General features: G+C 44.8%; 1 protein-coding gene across 2 annotated transcripts in view; it reads left to right on the forward strand.

Moving 5' to 3' along the window:
* Positions 1–23,107, forward strand: part of kif20ba (kinesin family member 20Ba) — a 32,836-nt gene extending 9,729 nt beyond the window's left edge. For both annotated transcript variants that reach the window (XM_088012778.1, XM_015005952.2), the window contains exons 19-32: positions 57–195; positions 924–1,046; positions 1,133–1,181; positions 1,742–1,867; positions 1,954–2,066; positions 2,146–2,301; positions 2,370–2,537; positions 3,604–3,717; positions 4,131–4,217; positions 4,822–5,031; positions 17,548–17,622; positions 17,704–17,803; positions 18,253–18,410; positions 19,666–23,107. In XM_088012778.1, the coding sequence (XP_087868904.1) occupies positions 57–195; positions 924–1,046; positions 1,133–1,181; positions 1,742–1,867; positions 1,954–2,066; positions 2,146–2,301; positions 2,370–2,537; positions 3,604–3,717; positions 4,131–4,217; positions 4,822–5,031; positions 17,548–17,622; positions 17,704–17,803; positions 18,253–18,410; positions 19,666–19,746 (1,699 nt within the window). In that variant the 3' untranslated portion in view covers positions 19,747–23,107. The remainder of the gene's footprint in view (positions 1–56; positions 196–923; positions 1,047–1,132; positions 1,182–1,741; positions 1,868–1,953; positions 2,067–2,145; positions 2,302–2,369; positions 2,538–3,603; positions 3,718–4,130; positions 4,218–4,821; positions 5,032–17,547; positions 17,623–17,703; positions 17,804–18,252; positions 18,411–19,665) is intronic.
* Positions 23,108–24,599: the final 1,492 nt, after the last annotated feature.

Consider the following 24,599-nt stretch of genomic DNA (forward strand, 5'->3'; position numbering starts at 1 on the left):
GCTCCTTCATCACTTCCTGAACCTCCTTCCTGATGTCTCTGGTGTTTCTGTCCCAGGCTGAAGCTGGAGGCTCAGGAGGAGACGCAGCAGGTGAAGAGCCTCCGCCTGGAGCTTCAGAGGAAGGAGGACGACTCGTCAGACCTCAGAGAGAAGCTGGCCGACTACAGGAAGCAGGTCCAGCAGGTCCAGAAGGAGGTCCGTATCAGAACACTGGAGGATACGGGCTCAACACATCCAGCCGGTTTTAAACGAGGCTGACTAAACCTGTAGATTAGAAGATCTTAATCTGGAGCACATGGTTTGTTTTCAGGGTGTCTGCGCAGCTTTAAAACGTCTTAAATTCATGTATCTACAATACATGAGGCCTTAAAACGTCTTAAATACACAAACAATGTAAGTCGGGTTTAAATACTTTAATCATGGGTTTTATATTTTGTCGTGGCTTGGCGGTTTAATCTCATCATGAATGTAGGCAGCAGTTGGAGTTTCAGGAAGACTTCATTGCTTTCTGTAACTCGATGTGGTTCAGGCTGCTGCTAACTTCCTGCTAACACCTTTGCTAGCTCGCTTTTTTCTGTCTCGTGGTCGAGCGCAAATTTATAACCTGTTTGGATGACGTTGGTCTTCACCATTCGCTCACTTCTGTTACCGACCCATTTGATGCTTTGGCTCAGAAAACAGTCTGCGCTGCTGCTGTTCGCGCCGATCTAAGAGCACATTTGGTACGACACAAACTGATGTCGGAGGTTTAGGTGATTTTAAACACAGCAGTACGGCAACATTCTGACCTATTGGAGCATTTTATTTCCAATACATCTGAGAAGGAGAAAAGGAGTGGAGCATGGAGTCAAGAGAGAACTCATAAAGTCTTAAAGTCTGAAATGTGATTTGGTGAAACCTGCAGAAACTGGTCTTGGTTTCAGGTGTCGGCCATGAGAGCAGAGGAGACGACCCTGAAGCAGAAACTTTCTGACATGGATAAAACCAGGAAGCAGCTGCAGTCGGACCTGAGCAGCAGAGACAGAACCATCCAGCAGCTCAGAGCCGTAAAACAACCCTGATGTTTCCAGCTGTGTCTGATTCCTCCCAGTCTGCTGGATCCTAACAGTTCCTCATGTTTCTGTCCTTCCAGGAGCAGCAGGACTCTAAGGCTGCCCAGCTCTACCAGGAGGCCTGTAAAGGTAGAGACCCACTCTGGGATGATTAGCCTCCATCAGGCTGCTAAAATATTCCCCCACTTCAGTCGTTTTGATGTTCGCTGATGCATAATTCTGAGTTTATTGCACAGTATTCGTCATTTTCATGATTTTTTTCTTCTATATGTAGATTTTGGAAAAACTTTGAAGAAAAATTGTTACAAAATTATAAACTGTATATTAAGTAGCTCCACAAAATCAGGGATTTTGAAACAAAAAAATCACTTTACAGCAGTGTCACTGTCTGCTTCTGTCTGCAGCCATTTTAATGTTTAAAATGTAAATATTGAGATTGGGGGCGTGGCCAGCAGCAGCTAAACACTGAAGCAGCTCATTCTGGAAGAACCTCAAACAGAACAGAGGAGGTGAAATCTCATCATCTTATGTGAAACATGTAGCACGTTTACAGCCCTAACCTGTACTTATTCAGGGAAGCATGACGGATCTCCCTAAAATAAATGTGAAGCTATCCAGGGCCAGAGTCCAGCTGAGTCCTCCCTCAGGTTGTTGCTCCCTCAGCCATGTTCCTGTCTGCTCCTCTGCAGAGCTGCAGGCCAAGCAGCAGGTGATGGAGGACATGCGGCTGGCGCTGACGGAGCAGGAGGAGACGCAGCAGCAGATGGAGCAGGTCCTGGACGACAAGATGCGTCTGCTGCAGGAGCTCTCTGCAGGTGAAACCCCTGGATAAGAACCAGTCCACACCAAAAACTTCAGATCTGTCCACACAAACTGACAAGTTGGTTGTGTTCTGTTTCAGAGGTGGAGAAGCTGAAGGGGAGGCTGCTGGAGCAGAGCGGCGGGTCCGGCCGACCTTCAGACGACCTCAGGCTGGCCAGAGACGAAGCTTCCCGAGCCCAGCAGAGCTTAAAGGTAGAAGCTGCAGAAGTGGAGTCTGTCTGGATGAGAAACGTTGGACATGTGGACAGATGGACGTCTGCTTCTCCTGCAGGTGTTGACAGAGAAACAGAAGGCTGAACGCAGGAAGTGGCAGGAGGAGAAGCTGTCTCTGATTGGCCAGGCCAAAGAGGCGGAGGACAAGAGGAACCAGGAGATGAGGAAGTTTGCAGAGGACCGAGAGCGCTACTGTCGCCAGCAGAGCCTCCTGGTAAGAGCCGGACGGTGAAACGTCTGCAGCTCCAGATGTTTTTCCAACCTGTCTCCGTCTGCTCCCAGGAGTCCAGGCTGGAGGAGAAGGAGGCGGCCATGGAGAGCTGGAGGGCGGAGCGGGACACGCTGGTCGCTGCTCTGGAGGTGCAGCTGCAGAAGCTGCTGGCCAGCCAGGCGGACAAAGACAAGCTCATCAAGGAGCTGCAGCAGCAGAGCCCAGCGTCACCAGCAGGGGTCAGTGCAGCGACAGGCTGTCCCATCAGATGTTATTAATGATCAAAAATGATCAGGGTTTGGTGAAAGAAGAAGTAGATCAGGAATCTGAACTGAAAGGTTCCATATTTCTACCTCTGCTCTCCGTCTGTCTGACTGCAGGCAGAGTGAAGGGAAATGAAGGTCTGAGGATTATAGTTATAGAGGATTATAGAATAACCAGCGTAACGTTTAACGATGAATAAAAATAATTACGTTAGGACTAAATTATTGAACTGGGATGTTTATGACTGAGGACAGGAAACCAGCATCTTGATGGGAAATTAAAAGATAAAAACTAATACATTTTGAAATATTTGAACAATAAGCATGAGGCTAAAAATTAGCCTGGATCTCATGGGCAGCTCAATAACAAAGCTACAAACATTAGCATTTAAAGACAACAAAACAAAACAGATCATTGAGTCAACAGAACCAAATTATTAAGAACACTTAAAACATTTATCAAAACTAAACGTCAGTCACATTTCAGAACAACAAACAGTTTTATAAACCAACTCCCTGCGGATGCTGTTACTGAGTTGACTAACAGCGACTCAGAGCTGAATATGGAAACTTTTTAATCAGGTTTTCATCAAGTTGAGAGATTCATCAGTCAAACGGCTCCAACCAGAGCAGGAAGTGTCTGCAGGACCAGTTCATCAGCTGATGTGTGTGTTGCACACACCTGGGGCTCCACAGCTAACAACTAGCATACAGCTAATCAGAACAATCAGATGGATTCTGTTCTGGAGGGGCAGACGGCTGGCGTGTTCTGGACTCTGGGTTTGGACTTTCTGATCATAAACTTGTTTTAGTCGACTAGTTTTTTCATATTGTGGAACAACGTGTGTCTAATTAGGACAATATTTCTGTCCTGATAACGAGATGACAGCTCAGCCTCAGCTTTGGGAATAATTCCAACATTTTAGTCGTTTAGTTAGTGGATTTCTTTCCATTTGCCTCAGGAGTTTAATGGTGCCTGGAGAGGCTCCTGTAGTTCAGTGGATCTGATGTGTGTGTGTGTGTGTGTGTGTGTGTGTTGCAGGCTAATGGTGGCCGCCGCTCTCTCAGAGTGGCAGAGCTGCAGGCGTCTCTAGCGGAGAAGGAAGCAGAGATTGTGCAGCTGAAGGAAAACCTCCAGGAAAACGCAGCAGAGCAGGTCAGAACCGTCAGAGTTTATCTGACAAACAGGAGAGTTCTGACGTTTCACAGGAAAAATGAACCAGTTTAAAATACTAAAGCATTTCAACTGCTGCAGAAACACTCATAGTTTATAACCTGTAAATACGTAGAGCCTCTTCAGGATCTGAGATGTTCCCCACACTGTAAATGAAGATGTGAAAAATGTTCAGATATTGGTGAATATTTCTGGAGACGGATGAAACGTTGCAACGTTTTCCACGTCTTCCTGGAAGAAAAAACTTCAGGTCTTGTTTTATCTGGATGTTTTCTTATAAAGTTGGGTTGAATCACATTTTTAATCCTTACTTTAAGTCCAGATGATTTACATATAACACATTGTGTTGATTTTAGGTGATTAATGTGGAATAATGTGTTTTTTCTTCTTCACAGAGTGAGAGTTCTGCTCTGGCTAAGAAAGCAAAGGCTGAACCGCTGCAGCCTGAGAGGAGGGAGACCAGATCGTCCACCAGCAGTCGGGTAAGTCCATTTTCAACACCTGACAGACCACACACTATCCGACAAAAAAATCACAGGTATAGCGGGTTCGATCGGGTTCGAACCACACACCGATTCCTCTCACCGATGTTCAGGTTCCAGACAGAAAGTCCTGTAAAAACCAGCTATATCCGTCAAATTCCTTGTTATTTCTCTGGGTACTCCTTGCATGAAATGTTGAATATCCATTCATGTTGTTCGGTTGGCCATGTCAGCTGTTTGGGATTCTCCTCCCTGCTTATGTCACTGTGCTTTCTGATTGGCTGCCGGTCTCGCTCCCCGTTGGAGGAAACCCCACACTGCAAGACAATCCAACATGTTGAGTATGACCGACTTTAGATGGGAGCGGTCCGTCGTTCTACCGACTGGACCCGATCAGTCGTAACACAAAAACACGCTGCAGGATGATCGGCTACGATTATCGCAAGCGCCAATCTTAGAACATTGGACGTTCTAAGATTGGCGAAAGGGGAAAATCGAGGCAAAGAATTGTGTAGTATGAACCGGGTGTAGGAGAGAAGGGCCTAGTCAAAGCGTCAGGGCCTCTTTGGTGGAGCAGCTGAGTTCAGTGTTGCTGTTCCCCCAGGGTTCGTCCGGCTTCCCCTCGGTGCTGGAGTCCTCCGAGGTTTCCACGGAAACGGGCCGGACGAGCCGCTTCCCCCGGCCGGAGCTGGAGATCTCGTTCAGCCCGCTGCAGCCCGACCGCCTGGCGCTGCGGCGGCAGGGCGACGACAGCGCCGTCACCGTCAAGATCAACCGGAACGGACGCAAGAGGAAGAGCAGCGAGATGGAGAAGGTAGGAGGATTCAGACTGAACTCACCTGGAGGTTTACCTGAGAGAAAGCAGGAGGAGTCCAGTCCAACTGTCGCTTAGTAAAACTATAAAACACGATTCTAACTAAGAACGGACCCACCGGGCTCCAGCAGGAGGTGGTGGAAACCTGCTGCTGCTCGAAACAAACAGTTTGCTGGTTGTAGTGTTTCATCCAGATAACCTGTCACAGCATCACCGGTTGGTGAGGAGGTTCTGGTTTTAGTTTCTTCGTACTGAATCAGAAAAACTCTGAAAGACTTTTGTTTTAGAAAGTGTTCACACATCCTCAAGTCTTAAATTCCTGTATTTAAATTAAGACCTTAAAATGTCCTGTAATACACGCTGGAGAGCCAGCTAGACTATTTACGTCTGCTGTGTGTCACTGGTTTCCTGGGAGACGTTTCTCTTCTCCGCTGGTTCACTCCATCCGGGCGTGAATCAGGCCAGAGTCTGAAGTTTAGGAACATCCGTCTGCAGCTTGAAAAGACGGATCTGTTCATCGGTCCAGACGACGTGTCTGATCCCTGCTCAGGTGAAGGAAGTGTTGCTTTCCTTTCCATCTGCTGGGTCACCATGGAAACCTGGAGGTCTGTCTGTCCTGCTGACAGCAGTCCGTCTTCTCCTCCTTAATGTTTTCTCTGGTAAAACCAACAGCCAGCTTTAGGTCATCAGCTTCCTTCTGCTCCTATAATCATGTTGGGTCAAAGAGCCAGCACGTTTCTGGTTGTCTTTTGGAAACATGCAGCAGATCATAACCAGTCAGAAACATAAAACATTCTTTATCAAAAGTCCAGTTATGGAGGAATTTTACTGTCCACCATTCAGATCAGATATTATTGTTATAATGATTTCTGCTGCAGCCTGTAGATGGTCAACCCCCAGGTCATGTCGAGGTCGACCTCTGACTCCTAAGGAAAAAGCATTTAAAAGGTTTTTTCTCAGCTCCTGCTGAACAGGTTTGTTGTTTGGCAGCAGGGATGTGAGGAGACGGCCAGACGTCCCAGCTCCCATATTTAACGAGACCCGCCCTGAGTGGAGCGGGCTGATGCATGGGTCGCCCCGGTGATCCCACGTGACCTCCCACCTCATCCTGCTGTGGGTTTCTGTGCTGCCCTGCAGATGAAGATGGAGGTCTGTGTCGGATCCCAGGGATTTAAAACTAACCGACTCGTTCAGGTGAAGTTTTCTACCTGGTTCAGGTTTTCTGAATCTGGACTCCAAGCTGAGCTTCAGAACTGTCTGAATGTTTTTACTTCAAACCCACAGCTTCACATTAAGCTGCTGCTCTCCATTGTTTGGAGCTTCTCAGCTAATTAAAGTTATTCAGTGTGCTTTAAAGGAAACCTAAAACTGTAGATTAACATAAAAACCATCAGAAGGATCCAATTTACTGCTTGGCAAACCAGAGCAGCTGGCTGGGAATATGAAGATGGTATCTGAAATGAAAAACTAATCTCTGTTCAATAATAATAGCTCAAGTTCATTTTAATATTAAAATTGAATTGGTCCCTAGAGATTGCAAATGCAGGAAAAAAGCTGCTCCTTCTTTACAGGAAATAAAGTAACAAGAGCATCAATAAATATTATGTTTGAATATTTGGGTCCTGGAATATGACCAGAACAGACTTCACTGTAATAATCTTTTAGATATTTTATTTATATTGTAATATAATATTATTATATAAAAGAGTTTATATAGTAAACTCTTTCATAGAAATGTTTCAGCAATAATGCTAAGGTGATAAAACAGCCAAACGTGTTTATAGTCATTTAAAAAGTAAGACTGGGAGCAGAATAAAACCGACCAGTTGGTGAAATTATTTTAATCAAGTTCAAAATCTAGGGACACCTGAACTACTTCAGTCAGAAGCTTCTGCAGAGCTACTGTAACACTGACTGCTACAGCATTAGAAGAGTCAGCGATGATCTGTCTGATGTTTTTTCCTTTTAATGAGTTTTTACTGCAGCGCTGGTTTACTGTGATTTATTTAACAAATATCCAAACATCTGAGCAGTAAAACATGCTGAAGGATAAATTCTCCTTGTTTGCTCTGGCCTTTAACAGCTTTGTTCACATTTAAAAAGCGCAAAATGCAAATAAATTCAACATAAACCTGAATGATTGGAAGGATGAGTTTGTGCCTCCAGTGATGAGCCGGTAATCCCAGCTCTAATGACTCTGCTCATGTCCTCCAGATCAGATTTCCCAGGAGCTTCATTCAGAAAACAAACCTGGAGAAATAAAAATTTAGATTCATTAGCTGGATGAATCAGTTTATCATTAGAAACGTTCTAATGCTGAGACAGAGATCTCCCAGGACGTTCCACTGGAAAGTCACTTTTACTTTGAGACCTGCCATCCAGACCCGTGGTGGTTCAGTCTCTGGTTCAGTGGTCCAGTGGTTCAATCTCTGGTTCAGTCAGTGGTTCAATCTCTGGTTCAGTCAGTGGTTCAATCTCTGGTTCAGTCAGTGGTTCAGTCTCTGGTTCAGTGGTTCAGTAGTTCAGTCTCTGGTTCAGTGGTTCAGTAGTTCAGTCTCTGGTTCAGTGGTTCAGTAGTTCAGTCTCTGGTTCAGTTAGTAGTTCAGTCTCTGGTTCAGTTAGTAGTTCAGTCTCTGGTTCAGTCAGTAGTTCAGTCTCTGGTTCAGTTAGTAGTTCAGTCTCTGGTTCAGTCAGTAGTTCAGTCTCTGGTTCAGTCAGTAGTTCAGTCTCTGGTTCAGTTAGTAGTTCAGTCTCTGGTTCAGTCAGTAGTTCAGTCTCTGGTTCAGTCAGTAGTTCAGTCTCTGGTTCAGTCAGTAGTTCAGTCTCTGGTTCAGTTAGTAGTTCAGTCTCTGGTTCAGTTAGTAGTTCAGTCTCTGGTTCAGTCAGTAGTTCAGTCTCTGGTTCAGTTAGTAGTTCAGTCTCTGGTTCAGTCAGTAGTTCAGTCTCTGGTTCAGTGGTTCAGTAGTTCAGTCTCTGGTTCAGTGGTTCAGTAGTTCAGTCTCTGGTTCAGTGGTTCAGTAGTTCAGTCTCTGGTTCAGTTAGTAGTTCAGTCTCTGGTTCAGTCAGTAGTTCAGTCTCTGGTTCAGTCAGTAGTTCAGTCTCTGGTTCAGTCAGTAGTTCAGTCTCTGGTTCAGTTAGTAGTTCAGTCTCTGGTTCAGTTAGTAGTTCAGTCTCTGGTTCAGTCAGTAGTTCAGTCTCTGGTTCAGTTAGTAGTTCAGTCTCTGGTTCAGTCAGTAGTTCAGTCTCTGGTTCAGTGGTTCAGTAGTTCAGTCTCTGGTTCAGTGGTTCAGTAGTTCAGTCTCTGGTTCAGTGGTTCAGTAGTTCAGTCTCTGGTTCAGTTAGTAGTTCAGTCTCTGGTTCAGTCAGTAGTTCAGTCTCTGGTTCAGTGGTTCAGTGGTTCAGTCTCTGGTTCAGTGGTTCAGTAGTTCAGTCTCTGGTTCAGTGGTTCAGTAGTTCAGTCTCTGGTTCAGTTAGTAGTTCAGTCTCTGGTTCAGTCAGTAGTTCAGTCTCTGGTTCAGTTAGTAGTTCAGTCTCTGGTTCAGTTAGTAGTTCAGTCTCTGGTTCAGTTAGTAGTTCAGTCTCTGGTTCAGTCAGTAGTTCAGTCTCTGGTTCATTTAGTAGTTCAGTCTCTGGTTCATTTAGTAGTTCAGTCTCTGGTTCAGGTAGTAGTTCAGTCTCTGGTTCAGTGGTTCAGTAGTTCAGTCTCTGGTTCAGTGGTTCAGTAGTTCAGTCTCTGGTTCAGTGGTTCAGTAGTTCAGTCTCTGGTTCAGTGGTTCAGTAGTTCAGTCTCTGGTTCAGTGGTTCAGTAGTTCAGTCTCTGGTTCAGTGGTTCAGTAGTTCAGTCTCTGGTTCAGTGGTTCAGTAGTTCAGTCTCTGGTTCAGTGGTTCAGTAGTTCAGTCTCTGGTTCAGTGGTTCAGTAGTTCAGTCTCTGGTTCAGTGGTTCAGTCTCTGGTTCAGTAGTTCAGTCTCTGGTTCAGTGGTTCAGTAGTTCAGTCTCTGGTTCAGTAGTTCAGTCTCTGGTTCAGTAGTTCAGTCTCTGGTTCAGTGGTTCAGTTTCTGGTTCAGTCAGTGGTTCAATCTCTGGTTCAGTCAGTAGTTCAGTCTCTGGTTCAGTGGTTCTTCCAGCACCATCCTGGCCCATCTTCCTCGAGCTGTGCAGACTGACAGCAGGTTCCCTCCAGATTAATGGGACAGAACTTCATGGACCCTCAGAAGGTCTCAGAGGAACCAGAGCTGGACAAGCAGCCTGAAACTCTTCCAGGTCCTCTGAGCGCATTGCACCTGAAATGCACATTTGCATTTCTATTTTTGTTCCCAACGTTGAGCTGAAACCAGCCATCTGTTTGCTTACTGGCTGTTCTCAGATCTTTGCTGCAGCAGATTATTTATAGAGGTGAAACTTGTTAGTTATTATGTAAAGTCCATGTTTCCTCTGCCAAAAGAGTCCAAAAACAACCACTGTGTGAGACTTTTAGATGAACTTTAATGTTTTAAGCTGTTGTGTTCTTTACCCAACAGCACTGTAACCTTCAGTTCTGGACCAGTCAAAGTTTTTGTCTGTCCAACAGGCTCTTCAGAAGGTTTCTGCTCATGTTTTCATCTTTTGTCTTCAGTTATTAGTTTTTACTGCATTAAATGAAAAATACCTGGTTTATAAGTTAGTCAGCTACCGTTAAACTGCAGAAGTTCACATCAAGTTAAAGCTGCTTTTTAACCAAATTCTTGTTTTTGTTTAAGTCTCACATTTTCAGGAGGACTAAGAGACGGACAGCACGAAAGGTACCGTTTGCTTTCCCTCATTAGAACCGTGTTTCCATCCAGAACCCACAGAACCATTTCACTTCGCATCAACATCCGCCATGTTGGGTTTCCATGGTTCCCATCAGCATCCGCTGTGTTGGGTTTCCATGGTTCCCATCAACATCCGCTGTGTTGGGTTTCCATGGTTCCCATCAACATCCGCCATGTTGGGTTTCCATGGTTCCCATCAACATCCGCCATGTTGGGTTTCCATGGTTCCCATCAACATCCGCCGTGTTGGGTTTCCATGGTTCCCATCAACATCCGCCATGTTGGGTTTCCATGGTTCCCATCAACATCCGCCATGTTGGGTTTCCATGGTTCCCATCAACATCCGCCGTGTTGGGTTTCCATGGTTCCCATCAACATCCGCCATGTTGGGTTTCCATGGTTCCCATCAACATCCGCCATGTTGGGTTTCCATGGTTCCCATCAACATCCGCAATGTTGGGTTTCCATGGTTCCCATCAACATCCGCCATGTTGGGTTTCCATGGTTCCCATCAACATCCGCCATGTTGGGTTTCCATGGTTCCCATCAACATCCGCAATGTTGGGTTTCCATGGTTCCCATCAACATCCGCCATGTTGGGTTTCCATGGTTCCCATCAACATCCGCAATGTTGGGTTTCCATGGTTCCCATCAACATCCGCAATGTTGGGTTTCCATGGTTCCCATCAATATCCGCAATGTTGGGTTTCCATGGTTCCCATCAACATCCGCCATGTTGGGTTTCCATGGTTCCCATCAACATCCGCAATGTTGGGTTTCCATGGTTCCCATCAGCATCCACCATGTTGGGTTTCCATGGTTCCCATCAGCATCCGCCATGTTGGGTTTCCATGGTTCCCGTCGACATCCACCATCTCCTCCTGACCTGCTCATCATCATTCATTTATTTTAAAGATAAATTAACATTTTTCTGTGCATTCCATAAAATAAAACATGAAATCTAGAATAAGATAAAAGCTTTTGGACGCAGTGATCAGGTTCAGGGGCCCGGTGCGGAATCTGTCTGGTTCTTTGGTTCTTGCATTTCATAATAAGACAACAAAAAATTAATAATTAGTTTTTTTTGTTGTTTTAAAATTAAATTAGAGAAAACAATTTCAAGACTGAAAGTAGGCTACAAACTCCAGGCGTTTTACATTTTCACACATCTCACTGTGAGCTGATGATCTCACCAGGAACAAACTCTTCTTCTGTGGTGACTCCCGTCCTGCCACACATCAGGTTGAACATTATAGTGTGACTTTGACAAAAATCGAAGTGACCAAAGAGGACTGGTCCACTTCTTTCCAGCTGAATGTGGAGACCTTGGAGTCAAACTGGTTCCTGGAAGCGGATTACAGGCTGAACAGAAGTGGATAAACGATCGTACTAATGAACCCGATCTGAAATGAGAAGCGCTGTGTCTCTGCATTAGGATCTGTAGATGTTCTGACTTCAGCTCTTCAGGTCATTTATCTTCTAAAGCCGTCTAAATCAACCGATTAATTTGCATGTAATTGCTGCCTGTCGGAGGAGAAGGTGTAATTTGCGACTGACATGGTTGAGCAGGTTCTTATCAGGACGGATCCGATTGGTTCAGGTTTCCTTTAAACATGAAGATGAACTGCCTCTTCCAGTCCTGCTCACCTGCAGCACTTGTCTCTCTGTAATGATGGTGCTCCCTCCCAGGCAGAGGACCGTCCGTCCCTCTGTCTGTCCATCCGTCTCCTAATGGTTTATTGACGAAGCTTTTACTTTTAGGAGCGGCATCCCTGCTGCTGTCCCAGAAAATCTTTACAACAGCTTCTGGCTTTTATGATGCAGAAATGTTTTTTCTCTCTTCTGGTTCAATAGGCTGGGATTATTGATATACATGATAAGTGTGGCTTTGTAAAAGGAGCGTAAATCTGTCTGTGGGACTTCACTGTGTTAAAGGACCTCCAGGTCGTCTTTACTAGATCAGACCGACAACAAGAACATTAACTGACTCTGGATTTGCTCTGCTTAAAAGGCTCCCGTTGTAGCTTTAACCACGCAGAGACACGAAGGACGAAGTGTTCATGAAGTTTAATGGACATTGATTTGAACTTTGACCTTCTGTGACCCTCAAATGTAATCACATCACTTTGGTCTTCTAGCTTTTGGTAAAAGTTCCTGTCAAAAAGGTTTTTTAAAACAGTACAATTACATCCTGAAGTTACTAGTGGCGCCCAAGTTGCTGCTTTTAGTCGCCATGTTTCTCATTTTACTGGCAGGAAGTTCTCCTCTGCCTGAGCAGAACTAATGAACCAAAAGGTTCCTAAACAGACGTCAGTAAGAACCGTCACTGATGAGGTAACGGTACAACGACCTGCCAAATCCAAAACCATGGAAACCAGACCGTTGGTTCCTGGGAAGATGCCGGTTAGATTGGGGAAAGCAACTGTTACTTCAGCAGAGTAGGTCCAGTTGGAGCCAGTGGTTCTGTCCGGTCCAGTTGGTCCGGTCCGGACCTTTAGCTGAAGTAGCAGCAGGTATCTGTCGTTCTGTGTAGGCGAACATCTCCAGCCAGTTTTCTTCTTCAGTCTGAAGTCTTAAATATAACCAGACAGAATGTCGCCATGGTAACCATGAAAACTGTTCCTCACTCCTCGTCTGTATCAGCTCAGTTAGAGATGATGAATCTGCTTAGAAAGAATCGACCTTCAGGTTCTGATGGGTTCACCTGGGATCTGGGATCCACTCCAGAGCAGGAAGTAAAATCAACCCCAGATAAATTTCATCGTCTCTAGATCACATCTCTGTTCTGTTTCTCTTCCTTCTCCATCCCTCTCTTCCTTCTCTCCATCCCTCTCTTCCTTCTCTCTATCCCTCTCTTCCTTTTCTCTATCCCTCTCTTCCTTCTCTCCACCCCTCTCTTCCTTCTCTCTATCCCTCTCTTCCTTTTCTCTATCCCTCTCTTCCTTCTCTCCATCCCTCTGTTCTTTCTCTCCATCCCTCTCTTCCTTCTTTCCATCCTTCTCTTCCTTTTCTCCATCCCTCTCTTCCTTCTCTCATCCCTCTCTTCCTTCTCTCCATCCCTCTCTTCCTTCTCTCATCCCTCTCTTCCTTCTCCATCCCTCTCTTTTCTCTCCATCCCTCTGTTCTTTCTCTCCATCCCTCTGTTCTTTCTCTCCATCCCTCTCTTCCTTCTTTCCATCCCTCTCTTCCTTCTTTCCATTCCTCTCTTCCTTCTTTCCATCCCTCTCTTCCTTCTTTCCATCCCTCTCTCCTTTTCTCCATCCCTCTCTTCCTTCTCTCCATCCCTCTCTTCCTTCTCTCATCCCTCTCTTCCTTCTCTCCATCCCTCTCTTCCTTCTCTCCATCCCTCTCTTCCTTCTCTCCATCCCTCTCTTCCTTCCCTCCATCCCTCTCTTCCTTCCCTCCATCCCTCTCTTCCTTCTCTCCATCCCTCTCTTCCTTCTCTCCATCCCTCTCTTCCTTCCCTCCATCCCTCTCTTCCTTCCCTCCATCCCTCTCTTCCTTCTCTCATCCTTCTCTTCCTTTTCTCCATCCCTCTCTTCCTTCTCTCATCCCTCTCTTCCTTCTCTCCATCCCTCTCTTCCTTCTCTCATCCCTCTCTTCCTTCTCCATCCCTCTCTTTTCTCTCCATCCCTCTGTTCTTTCTCTCCATCCCTCTGTTCTTTCTCTCCATCCCTCTCTTCCTTCTTTCCATCCCTCTCTTCCTTCTTTCCATCCCTCTCTTCCTTCTTTCCATTCCTCTCTTCCTTCTTTCCATCCCTCTCTTCCTTCTTTCCATCCCTCTCTCCTTTTCTCCATCCCTCTCTTACTTCTCTCCATCCCTCTCTTCCTTCTCTCATCCCTCTCTTCCTTCTCTCCATCCCTCTCTTCCTTCTCTCCATCCCTCTCTTCCTTCCCTCCATCCCTCTCTTCCTTCTCTCTATCCCTCTCTTCCTTTTCTCTATCCCTCTCTTCCTTCTCTCCATCCCTCTGTTCTTTCTCTCCATCCCCCTCTTCCTTCTTTCCATCCTTCTCTTCCTTTTCTCCATCCCTCTCTTCCTTCTCTCCATCCCTCTCTTCCTTCTCTCATCCCTCTCTTCCTTCTCCATCCCTCTCTTTTCTCTCCATCCCTCTGTTCTTTCTCTCCATCCCTCTGTTCTTTCTCTCCATCCCTCTGTTCTTTCTCTCCATCCCTCTCTTCCTTCTTTCCATCCCTCTCTTCCTTCTTTCCATCCCTCTCTTCCTTCTTTCCATTCCTCTCTTCCTTCTTTCCATCCCTCTCTTCCTTCTTTCCATCCCTCTCTTCCTTTTCTCCATCCCTCTCTTCCTTCTCTCCATCCCTCTCTTCCTTCTCTCATCCCTCTCTTCCTTCTCTCCATCCCTCTCTTCCTTCTCTCCATCCCTCTCTTCCTTCTCTCCATCCCTCTCTTCCTTTTCTCCATCCCTCTCTTCCTTCTCTCCATCCCTCTCTTCCTTCTCTCCATCCCTCTCTTCCTTTTCTCCATCCCTCTCTTCCTTCTCTCCATCCCTCTCTTCCTTCTCTCCATCCCTCTCTTCCTTTTCTCCATCCCTCTCTTCCTTCTCTCCATCCCTCTCTTCCTTCTCTCCATCCCTCTCTTCCTTTTCTCCATCCCTCTCTTCCTTCTCTCCATCCCTCTCTTCCTTCTCTCCATCCCTCTCTTCCTTTTCTCCATCCCTCTCTTCCTTCTCTCCATCCCTCTCTTCCTTCTCTCCATCCCTCTCTTCCTTTTCTCTATCCCTCTCTTCCTTCTCTCCATCCCTCTGTTCTTTCTCTCCATCCCTCTCTTCCTTCTTTCCATCCTTCTCTTCCTTTTCTCCATCCCTCTCTTCCTTCTCTCATCCCTCTCTTCCTTCTCTCCATCCCTCTCTTCCTTCTCTCATCCCTCTCTTCCTTCTCCATCCCTCTCTTTTCTCTCCATCCCTCTGTTCTTTCTCTCCATCCCTCTGTTCTTTCTCTCCATCCCTCTCTTCCTTCTTTCCATCCCTCTCTTCCTTCTTTCCATTCCTCTCTTCCTTCTTTCCATCCCTCTCTTCCTTCTTTCCATCCCTCTCTCCTTTTCTCCATCCCTCTCTTCCTTCTCTCCATCCCTCTCTTCCTTCTCTCATCCCTCTCTTCCTTCTCTCCATCCCTCTCTTCCTTCTCTCCATCCCTCTCTTCCTTCTCTCCATCCCTCTCTTCCTTCCCTCCATCCCTCTCTTCCTTCCCTCCATCCCTCTCTTCCTTCTCTCCATCCCTCTCTTCCTTCTCTCCATCCCTCTCTTCCTTCCCTCCATCCCTCTCTTCCTTCCCTCCATCCCTCTCTTCCTTCTCTCATCCTTCTCTTCCTTTTCTCCATCCCTCTCTTCCTTCTCTCATCCCTCTCTTCCTTCTCTCCATCCCTCTCTTCCTTCTCTCATCCCTCTCTTCCTTCTCCATCCCTCTCTTTTCTCTCCATCCCTCTGTTCTTTCTCTCCATCCCTCTGTTCTTTCTCTCCATCCCTCTCTTCCTTCTTTCCATCCCTCTCTTCCTTCTTTCCATCCCTCTCTTCCTTCTTTCCATTCCTCTCTTCCTTCTTTCCATCCCTCTCTTCCTTCTTTCCATCCCTCTCTCCTTTTCTCCATCCCTCTCTTACTTCTCTCCATCCCTCTCTTCCTTCTTTCCATCCCTCTCTTCCTTCTTTCCATCCCTCTCTTCCTTCTTTCCATTCCTCTCTTCCTTCTTTCCATCCCTCTCTTCCTTCCCTCCATCCCTCTCTTCCTTTTCTCCATCCCTCTCTTCCTTCTCTCCATCCCTCTCTTCCTTCTCTCATCCCTCTCTTCCTTCTCTCCATCCCTCTCTTCCTTCTCTCCATCCCTCTCTTCCTTCTCTCCATCCCTCTCTTCCTTTTCTCCATCCCTCTCTTCCTTCTCTCCATCCCTCTCTTCCTTCTCTCCATCCCTCTCTTCCTTTTCTCCATCCCTCTCTTCCTTCTCTCCATCCCTCTCTTCCTTCTCTCCATCCCTCTCTTCCTTTTCTCCATCCCTCTCTTCCTTCTCTCCATCCCTCTCTTCCTTCTCTCCATCCCTCTCTTCCTTTTCTCCATCCCTCTCTTCCTTCTCTCCATCCCTCTCTTCCTTCTCTCCATCCCTCTCTTCATTTACTTTCCCTCCTCGTTCTCCGGCTCTGCTCCATCCTCTCCATCGTGTTTACTGACTCCACGCCGTCCAATCCCAGCTTATCTCTGCTCCTCATCAGCTCTCATCCCTCCGCCTCCACAATGTTAACGCCTGTTCCGCCTCGCTCACACACACCCTCTGTCACACACACACACACACACACACACACACACACACACACACACACACACACACACACACACACACACACACACACACACACACACACACACACACACACACACAGCGCCTCACGCTCGGCTCCTCTCTGCTGCCCCGCTCCTCTGATTATCTGTAAAACCATCCAGTGAGTCATTGATGACTCCACAGGTCGTGACCTTTGTTCCCCCAGATTCCCCGCCCACTCCTCTCCCCAACCAATCAGCCGATTCGCAGGTCGGCCTCGTCTTCTACGGCTGCTTGTGATTCACATTTCTTTGATTTGATGTTGTGGCAAAACACTGCAGGGAAGGAGAAGATTTGATCCCGATTGATCCACTGAGGCTTTGAGCTGCTGTAACTTTACAATCCTTTAAAACTCTTTCCTGCCTTTGAGTCGACAGCAGAGACTAAATCTAAAGTTTGGATAAAATATGAGCCAGCTGCCTGATTTCTCCTTCACATTCCTTCTTTGTTTCCACCGATCAGGCTTTTATTTGATAATTTCCTGTTTTCTCTAAAGTCTGAAATGCTGATTGCAATTTTGTCTGTAAAAACTGTAAATGTAGTTTTGCTTCAGCAGAGGAATGGAAATGACCAGTGAGCTGAAGCACTGATGTAGCTAAATAATTCATAGTTTTCAGTTTGGATGCGTTCCAGTTTGAGCTGCAGACGACGAATCTGAATCAAAAGAAACCTGATCATTGATTGATTGATCGGACATTAGTACATGTTTTCCTCTTTCCTGCTAAAACCAGTTTTATTTCTGAAAATCCTCAAATATGATGAAAGGTTGACACACTCTTATAATAATGGAACATCTTTAGATTATGAACAGTTATAGTTTTACAGTTTAAATAATCCAACAGTTGTTTACATGTTAATCTGTCATTTAGATCGTCACAGCTGAGCTCGTTTTGTTTGGAAATAAATAAACATGTGGACCAGCAGCTTTTTCCCGGTTGAATTGTTTTTAGAGAAAACTGAATCACACTGCAGTAAACAGGCCAAGTGGTCAAACAAGAAGTGGAGAGCAGCTGCTGCTGTTTGCAGACAATTGTTTTCAGTGGCGATGCGTTCAGGGCCTTTTGGCTGGACTGGACATGTTTGGTGTGTTTAAGCTGAGTGTCTGAATCTGAAATGCGTTGAACCTGGTTGGTTTTGTGCTTCGCGCCGACGGCAGGTTTTCCTCCAGCCAAACACTTGACACTCAGATAATGAGTGAGTTTACCTCGCTGTGATTCCAGCTCCTCCGCCTGGCCTCCAACTATAAATTACAGCTTGTTTCTCCTCTTAAATGACATGTATTTTCACCGCGGCTGCTCCTCACTGTGTTGAATTAGAACCGCCTCCATCTGCTCCAACCTGTCATTATGAAACATGTTGTTTTTCGCTCCTTGTTAAAGATGAGTCATGTCTGGGTTTTCAGGAGGAAGTGGAGACGGAGAACCGGAGGAACACCAGAACCAAACTCACACCAAAGCTGAGCCCACAGACAGAGGAGGTACCACCCAGAACAAACAGTCACTGTTAAACTGGACGCTGTGAGACAAACTGCTGACCACCTTTACCTCCCTGTGGCCAGAGCGCTACCTCCCAGAGCAGCCTCCGCGGCAGGAAGGACGGCGCGCTGCAGAAGATCGGAGACTTCCTGCAGAGGTCCCCGACCGCGCTGGGCTCTGGAGGTCAGAAACACACGACCTTTCAGCCGGAGCAGGGAGCCTTACCTCACCAGAACTAAACACAGTTCAACCACAGCCGAGTAAATGGTTGGCCTGGGCCTGGAGGCTGAGCAGGCCTGGTACCAGTAGAGTCCCACTGCAGTCGCTGAGTGAAACATCTTCACATGCACTCTGGGTCCTGCTAAAGGCCTGACTGGTTACAATGTGTTGGACTGGGCTTTAACTTCTCATTTAACTGGGAAACGTTAACCAGCCAGTGTTTTACCTGCTTGGAGTAAATGATGTGATCTGGTGACCAAAACCTGAGTATCAGAGCTTAGAAACTTTTACTCTCCCTCTCTAAATGGTCTCTGACTCGGAATGAGGTTTTGTTCTCGCCAGCCTTGGATCTTTGTGCTGCTGTTTGTTCATGCTGATCAAATCCCTGAAAACACCCTGATGTGTTGCTGCAGCCAAGAAGATGATGAGCCTGGTCAGCGGCCGTGTGGATGCCCAGTCAGCCTCTTCCTCCTCTTCCTCCTGCTCCCCCCTCCGTTTGACGGCCAAGAGGAGCAGAAAGAAACTCTACAGGCCTGAAATCTCCTGCCCCATGGAAATGCCCCCCCACCCGGTGAGTGGAGCCGCGGCCGCGTGACCCGGGGCTGCGGCTCATATCTTCATCTGATTTATTAATGCTCTGAATACTGGGAAATGAGACGTTGGGGTTATTTTTTATCTTTATCCTGTATTAATAACCTCACAGTAAATCTGGATATGAGGTTTGTCTTATGGAGAAAATGAATGTTTTTATTGGAGCAGTTGGCGTCTCTGCAGCAAAAAGGTTCTGGCTTCAAATCCCAGCCACAAAATATTACAACTACCATTTTCTATTGAAAGAATATTTTAATTATGCTGCATATTTTTTTGAAAGGCCTTGTTCTGCACTCAGGTCGAATGTTTTTCATATTTCCCATCAGCCACTTGGATTTCAAGATGGCAGACGATTTTGAGCCTTTTGAACCAATTATCACCATAAAATGTTACGTATTTTTATGACCTGGATAAACTTTGTCACATCACTTGTTTTCATACAACTTCAAAGTAATAAAATGTAGCAAACCCCAACAGGAAACTGACCAATTCAGGAATCTCTCACCAGCCGTGAACTGGAAGGATATTTAGATGTGAAACGGACTGAGAGACTTTGTTTGGTGGTTCAGCGTTAACTTCTGCTAACTTTGCTTAGCTGTCCCGTCTGCTTATTTTTTATGTTTAGCATTAACTTAATTTTTATATTTAGTGGTTTGGCATCAGCTTCTGGTTATATCTGTGTGTTTAACGCTGGTGGAGCTAAGATTGTTGTTGAATTAGTGGTTAGTGAACCAAACCTTTGGTTAGCGTCGTCGACCACTGGCAATAACTCCTGCTGATTTCAGCATAAACATTTTCTCCAACACAACTATGGTGGCCATTTTGAAAAATGTCAACCAGAAAAGTCAAACACAAGATGAATAAAATATGATTTTTACAGTTCAAAGATGTGGGCTCTGATTTGACACCAAACATGTTCTTGGTGAGTTTATTGCAAACGTTTATATTCCATGACAACAATGGCGGCCATCTTGAAAAATAAATGTAAAAAAAATCAGTACATATCATTTCTATGGGTGTGTGTGATTTGACACAAAAAGTTTTCTTTTGTTTTAACTATTGTTAGTTTTAGTGCAAAAGTAATTTTACCTTGGTGACCCTAGTGGCCATCTTGAATTTATTAGTGGCTAACATTTATTTCTTTTTCTTAAAGCACGTCTGTTCCTGGTTTGTTCTTTATCTGCTTTGCTGCGTCCGCCCTCCTCTGCCATGTTTTCTCCTGTCTGTGTTTTCAGATTATTAACCAGGAGACGAAGGACGGCGACGGCGGCCAACAGATCAAGCTGCGCCTCCGCTCCAGAGTGGCTAAATGCTAACGCCGTATCCAGTTAGCTTTCATATTACTGTCTTAATGAAGCAGCTTATGATAGAGCATATCTTTCTGTCTGAGACGCTTTTATTTAATCACTAACTTGACCTTAAAGCTGAAGGTCAGCGGGAGGATTAGCAATAATCTGGTTAATACTAAAACCCTCCTGCAGCCTGTACGCACTAATACTTTTATTTCACCAAGTATTTTTATGTTCATGTTACACTTTGTGTTCATTTATGATCATATGACTCTGCCCTCATGACACGAGAAGCACTCAAGCCCTTCCTCGTTATTTTAATGTGCAATCTGTTTAGAGTTCCCTCATCTGTCCTAATATAGTTTATTTCATGTTTTCTCCACAGAGAGCTGCTTTAAAGTCACATTATCTTCTACCATAGTTTGATCTTTCTGAACCATCTGGACTTCACATAATCTTGAAGCTCTGAGTTATCATGTTCAGGGGAATCATTTGTTGCATCCATAGCAAAATTATTTTCAGCCCTGTTGAAGACATTTATTATAATAAAAAATCTTTAATAAAGAACAGTGGTGGCTGCAGCCTGAGAGCCCAGAAGAGCCGTTTCCCTCCTTCCTGCTCATGTCGTCTCCTCCGGGCCTCCTGGTGTCCATGTCGTCTCCGGACCGCCAACATGGCCGTCAGACGCCGCCTCCTCCCAAACCCGCAACAAAAACAGATGAAACCAAACGGTGACCGTCACACTGCGCCTCTAAACGGCAGGAAATCCTGTAACACCTGCAACAAAATACCAACAAATTAAATTTAAAACTATTTGATATTAATATTTTAAAGCCGTTAAAATGATCCGCTGAAATGAACCTTCAGGCTGAAGATTCCTGCAGATCTGGGACAGAAATAATTCTACCATGTAGATCTGAACCCAGAAGAACCGAGAGGTTCTGGAACTGATGAGATTAACTGGCTCCTGGTCTGGACCCGGTCCGGTTCAGACCCGGTTCGGCTCTGGACCCGGTCCGCTCCGGCTCTGGTCCCTGGACCCGGTCCGGTTCTGGATCCGCTCCAGCTCTGGACCTGGTCCGGTCCGGTTCTGGACCTGTTCCGGTCCGGTTCTGGACCCGGTCCGGTTCTGGACCGATCCTGCTGCACTTTATCTCCTTCCAGAATCAACTTGAATCTGACCAACATCACAGCCGACTCTGCTGTCAGAAAGTGTTTCCGTGTTTTTTCTCATCTAAAAATATATTTAATGCATCATAACAGTTTGATATTTCTTGCTGGTCGTCTCGCACAGTGATGTTTTACAGGCCTTTGTTTGTGAAATAATTTGTAATTTTGATGATTATGGGTAACTATAGATACTTTTCAGAAACCTGACTTTAGAGCTTAACATCTATTTTTGATTAGTTTGTGATGCTCTTATTTTCTAAGACACTTCTCAGGTTTTCTTAAATTGTGAACCATAATCATTAAAACTAACAAAATAAAAGCTTGATATGTGTGTAATAATCTTGAATAAAATAAGATAAAAACTTGACTGACTTTCTAAGACGACTGGCTGGACATATTGCACTTTAACACAATATTTTAATTTCTAAGTCTGAGATGTAGACTTAACTGGGTCTTTGGGTTCCTTGGTTCTGCTCCTTTGGAGGTTCCGTTATTTTTTATTCTGGATGTTTATCATGTTTATTCTCCCTGTTTGCACCTGAGAAACTGATTTAAAATAAACCTTGATTCAGAAAGTTTCCTTTTAAATGTTTTTTTTCCCCTCTGTATCGTTGATGTGTTTAATTATTCACGGTTCTGCAGTTGTGCTGAGAATATTTCCCTCCTGTAAATCAGCTGGAACCCAGCGGGGAGCTAATCAGTCACTCTGCACAGAAACAGGCAGTAAATCAATCATGGAGGCGTTCTGACTGGATTCCAGCACTCAGATGTCAGAAAGCTGCTTTTCCCTCTAATTATGTTCAGCACAGGAAAACATGAACCTGAAAGCTGCGTGACGGGAACCGTCCTCACCTCTGAGCATGTCGACATGATTCATGAACAACTGCATCTTAAAGTCTGAAGAAGTTCTACTCGGTTCTCTGAAGGGTTCAAGGCTGCAAAGCTGCTCTTCCATTCAGCTTTCAGAGGCAACGCTGCGAACGCCCCGCCGTGTGACGCCACGCTTTCAGAAAGTCTAACTGTCAGAAGAAATGTGCTGCCTGGATCATCAGAGGTGGAACAGCTAAAGGGTTGAATGAAGGCTCCTCAGACTTCTGACCGTTCAGCAACTCAAACATTCAATCTGAACCAGTTACTGGAAGTTCTAGCTGGATGTCAACCAGAATATAAAAATAATTTATCCATCGTTATCCCGTTAACTTGCTGACAGAAAGCCGACACCGTTGGACCCAAAATCTTCTCTTCCTCATTATCGTGAATTTAGACTTTCCTGTTCTAGATCAGTTTGGATGAACAGAATTATTTTCGGTTCCTGTCGTTGTTTTGGCTCGGATCACTAGAGTCGGCTCTTTCAGCTCCAAAGCGGCTCTTCAGAGTTTCTGTTCCTTAATTTATGATCCAACAGAGAAATGTTGCAGAATGAATGAGCGTAAAGTGAAATGTGAAGTTTGAGTTTTAAAATAACATGAGTTTATTTAACTTTTGATGGTCACATTTACAGATTTACCTGCAGAATATTGATGGAATGGGAGCTTTTAATTCAGAAATCTGTTGAGTTTGTCTGAAACTTGTTTGTATTCAACCAGCAGTCAGAAAACATGCATCTGTTACAGTTTACTGCTCTGATGTAACGGGTTTCAAATGTTTTCTATGTGTTGCTTTTCTTCTCTGAAAAACACCAGCAATAAATTTCAGGCTCTGAAAGGAGTGAAGGGATTATTTAAATCTACAAGGGGACGTCCTTATTGTTTTAGTCTAACGTAGAAAATGTGATATTAGTTGCACACAGAAAATGTACATTTTAACAGAATGTGTGGTTTATGATGGTATCAAAATGTAATGACTAAGCTCTTTGCTTGCTTATATTCTGTATTGTTCAATGGACTGAGCGACTGCTGATTTTCCCCTCCATGTATGTGAAACTGAGCTGCCATGACGCTGTGACATCATTCAGGATGACGCCCGGCAGACCGGCGTGTCGCCACACTGAGCTGTTCTTGCATGTCAATTTAAAATTCGATCACTATGTTGTTTTATGCTACCACTGCACATTATCCGTTCAGCTTTACTGCTTTTTGTTTGTTTTGTTTTTTTCAAAACGCATCAGAAATTTGAAAAATGCAGGAAAATTCTGTTTTTATTTTACAATTTTACAACTTTCTTTAAGTAAATGGTTCATAGTCGAGTAAGGGACTTGAAAGATAAACATGGTTGAAACTAGATGGTTTTTAAACAGAAAAGTGCATCTGACTGGTTGTTTTTTTGCTGAAGGCTGAGCGTCTCTGTTTCTGGAGAGACCAGTTTGTAATTATCTGGATTCTAACCAGTAAATAAAGTTTATTTAGTCCAGAAACATCAAAACAACAAGGAGTTCATGATTTACATTTAAATTAAATCCAAGCTGAACATGTAATTAAGGTCTGTTGACTTATATTTGTATAAATTAAAGATAAAAATGTATTTTTACAAAACTACTTTATGAATAAACTTATATTATTTAAAGACGGATCAAAAGACAGATCTATGGAGAGTGAAGAGTTTTATTAAAGTAATGATTCTTAAATAATTATTACCTAAGTTATTTTTTGTATTTGACACTCTTCAGTCTCCACAGGAGTCGGGACAAACTGGAGCAGCAGTTTGGTGTTAAGCTTTGAAAATATAAAAAGCATGTTTATCCCTTATGTAGTTTTAGAGTTGAGAACAATTGATACACACACACACACACACACATTAGTTTGTTTTTAGAAAAATGTACATTTTCAAAACTTAAAATTCTTCAGTCCTACATTATAAATAAAAAATGTTGCTGTTTCTCTAAATTATATTAGGGATAGATGATGAATAAAACATATAGTGCTATTAATATGAGTTTTATTAGAGGTTTAGATCCGGACTGTTTCTTTGAAGTTGGGCAGGTTTTACGGCTTAGTTTTACTCTGTTTGGACTGGAACATGTCAAATCTGGCAACAGTGGCGAATGGCGCCATTTTCGTTCTTAATGAGCGTGACGCGCATGCGCCATATTGGGTACAAATATGACGCAGCTTCCAGGTGAGCTTTTTAACAAGTTTGATGCGGCGAGGACGTGGCCGCGTGAAGACACGACGCTGTCGGACTGATATTCATGAACTTTGGGACCTGGACCTTTAAAAATGATATTTTCTGATCTTCCAAGACGCGGAATCCGAGTGGACGCCCAGCCTAATGACTGAAACTTTTGAAATCGTGTTCGTCGAGGCCTAGTTACGCCTTGTACTTGACCTGAGCAGTTTGCGGGAACGCCATGTTTGAAATCGCTGCATTGGTTATTCGGCAAGTTATTTTTCGGAAACTTTATTCCAAGTTTCTTTTTCCACCGATGACATTAGTGATGCCATTTTTTTATGCGTGTGTGTCTAAACAGAGCAGCACACAAGAAGAGACCCGATCATGGCCGCTCGGCGGCGGTTTGTTTGGTGACTGGCGTCCCTGAAACACCTGAGGCGATTTAATGGCATCTGGAGCTAGCATTTGATCGATTATGGATATTCTACAATGAAGCTGAGGATCGCTTCCGTCAAGCTGAGGAATCCCTACAAGGTGCCTGGCGGATCCGCCCAACCCATCAAAGGTTGGTTAAGTCAAAGAACTGTTCCAATGGCGGATCCAGAAGACATCTCAGGGTAGGAGCTGTTGCGGGTTTTGCTGTGCTGCTGATGCTAACGCTG

This window comes from Poecilia mexicana, unplaced genomic scaffold, assembly GCF_051168715.1.
Source record: "Poecilia mexicana isolate PSO_F unplaced genomic scaffold, ASM5116871v1 scaffold_15, whole genome shotgun sequence".
Classification (NCBI taxonomy): Eukaryota; Metazoa; Chordata; class Actinopteri; order Cyprinodontiformes; family Poeciliidae; genus Poecilia; species Poecilia mexicana.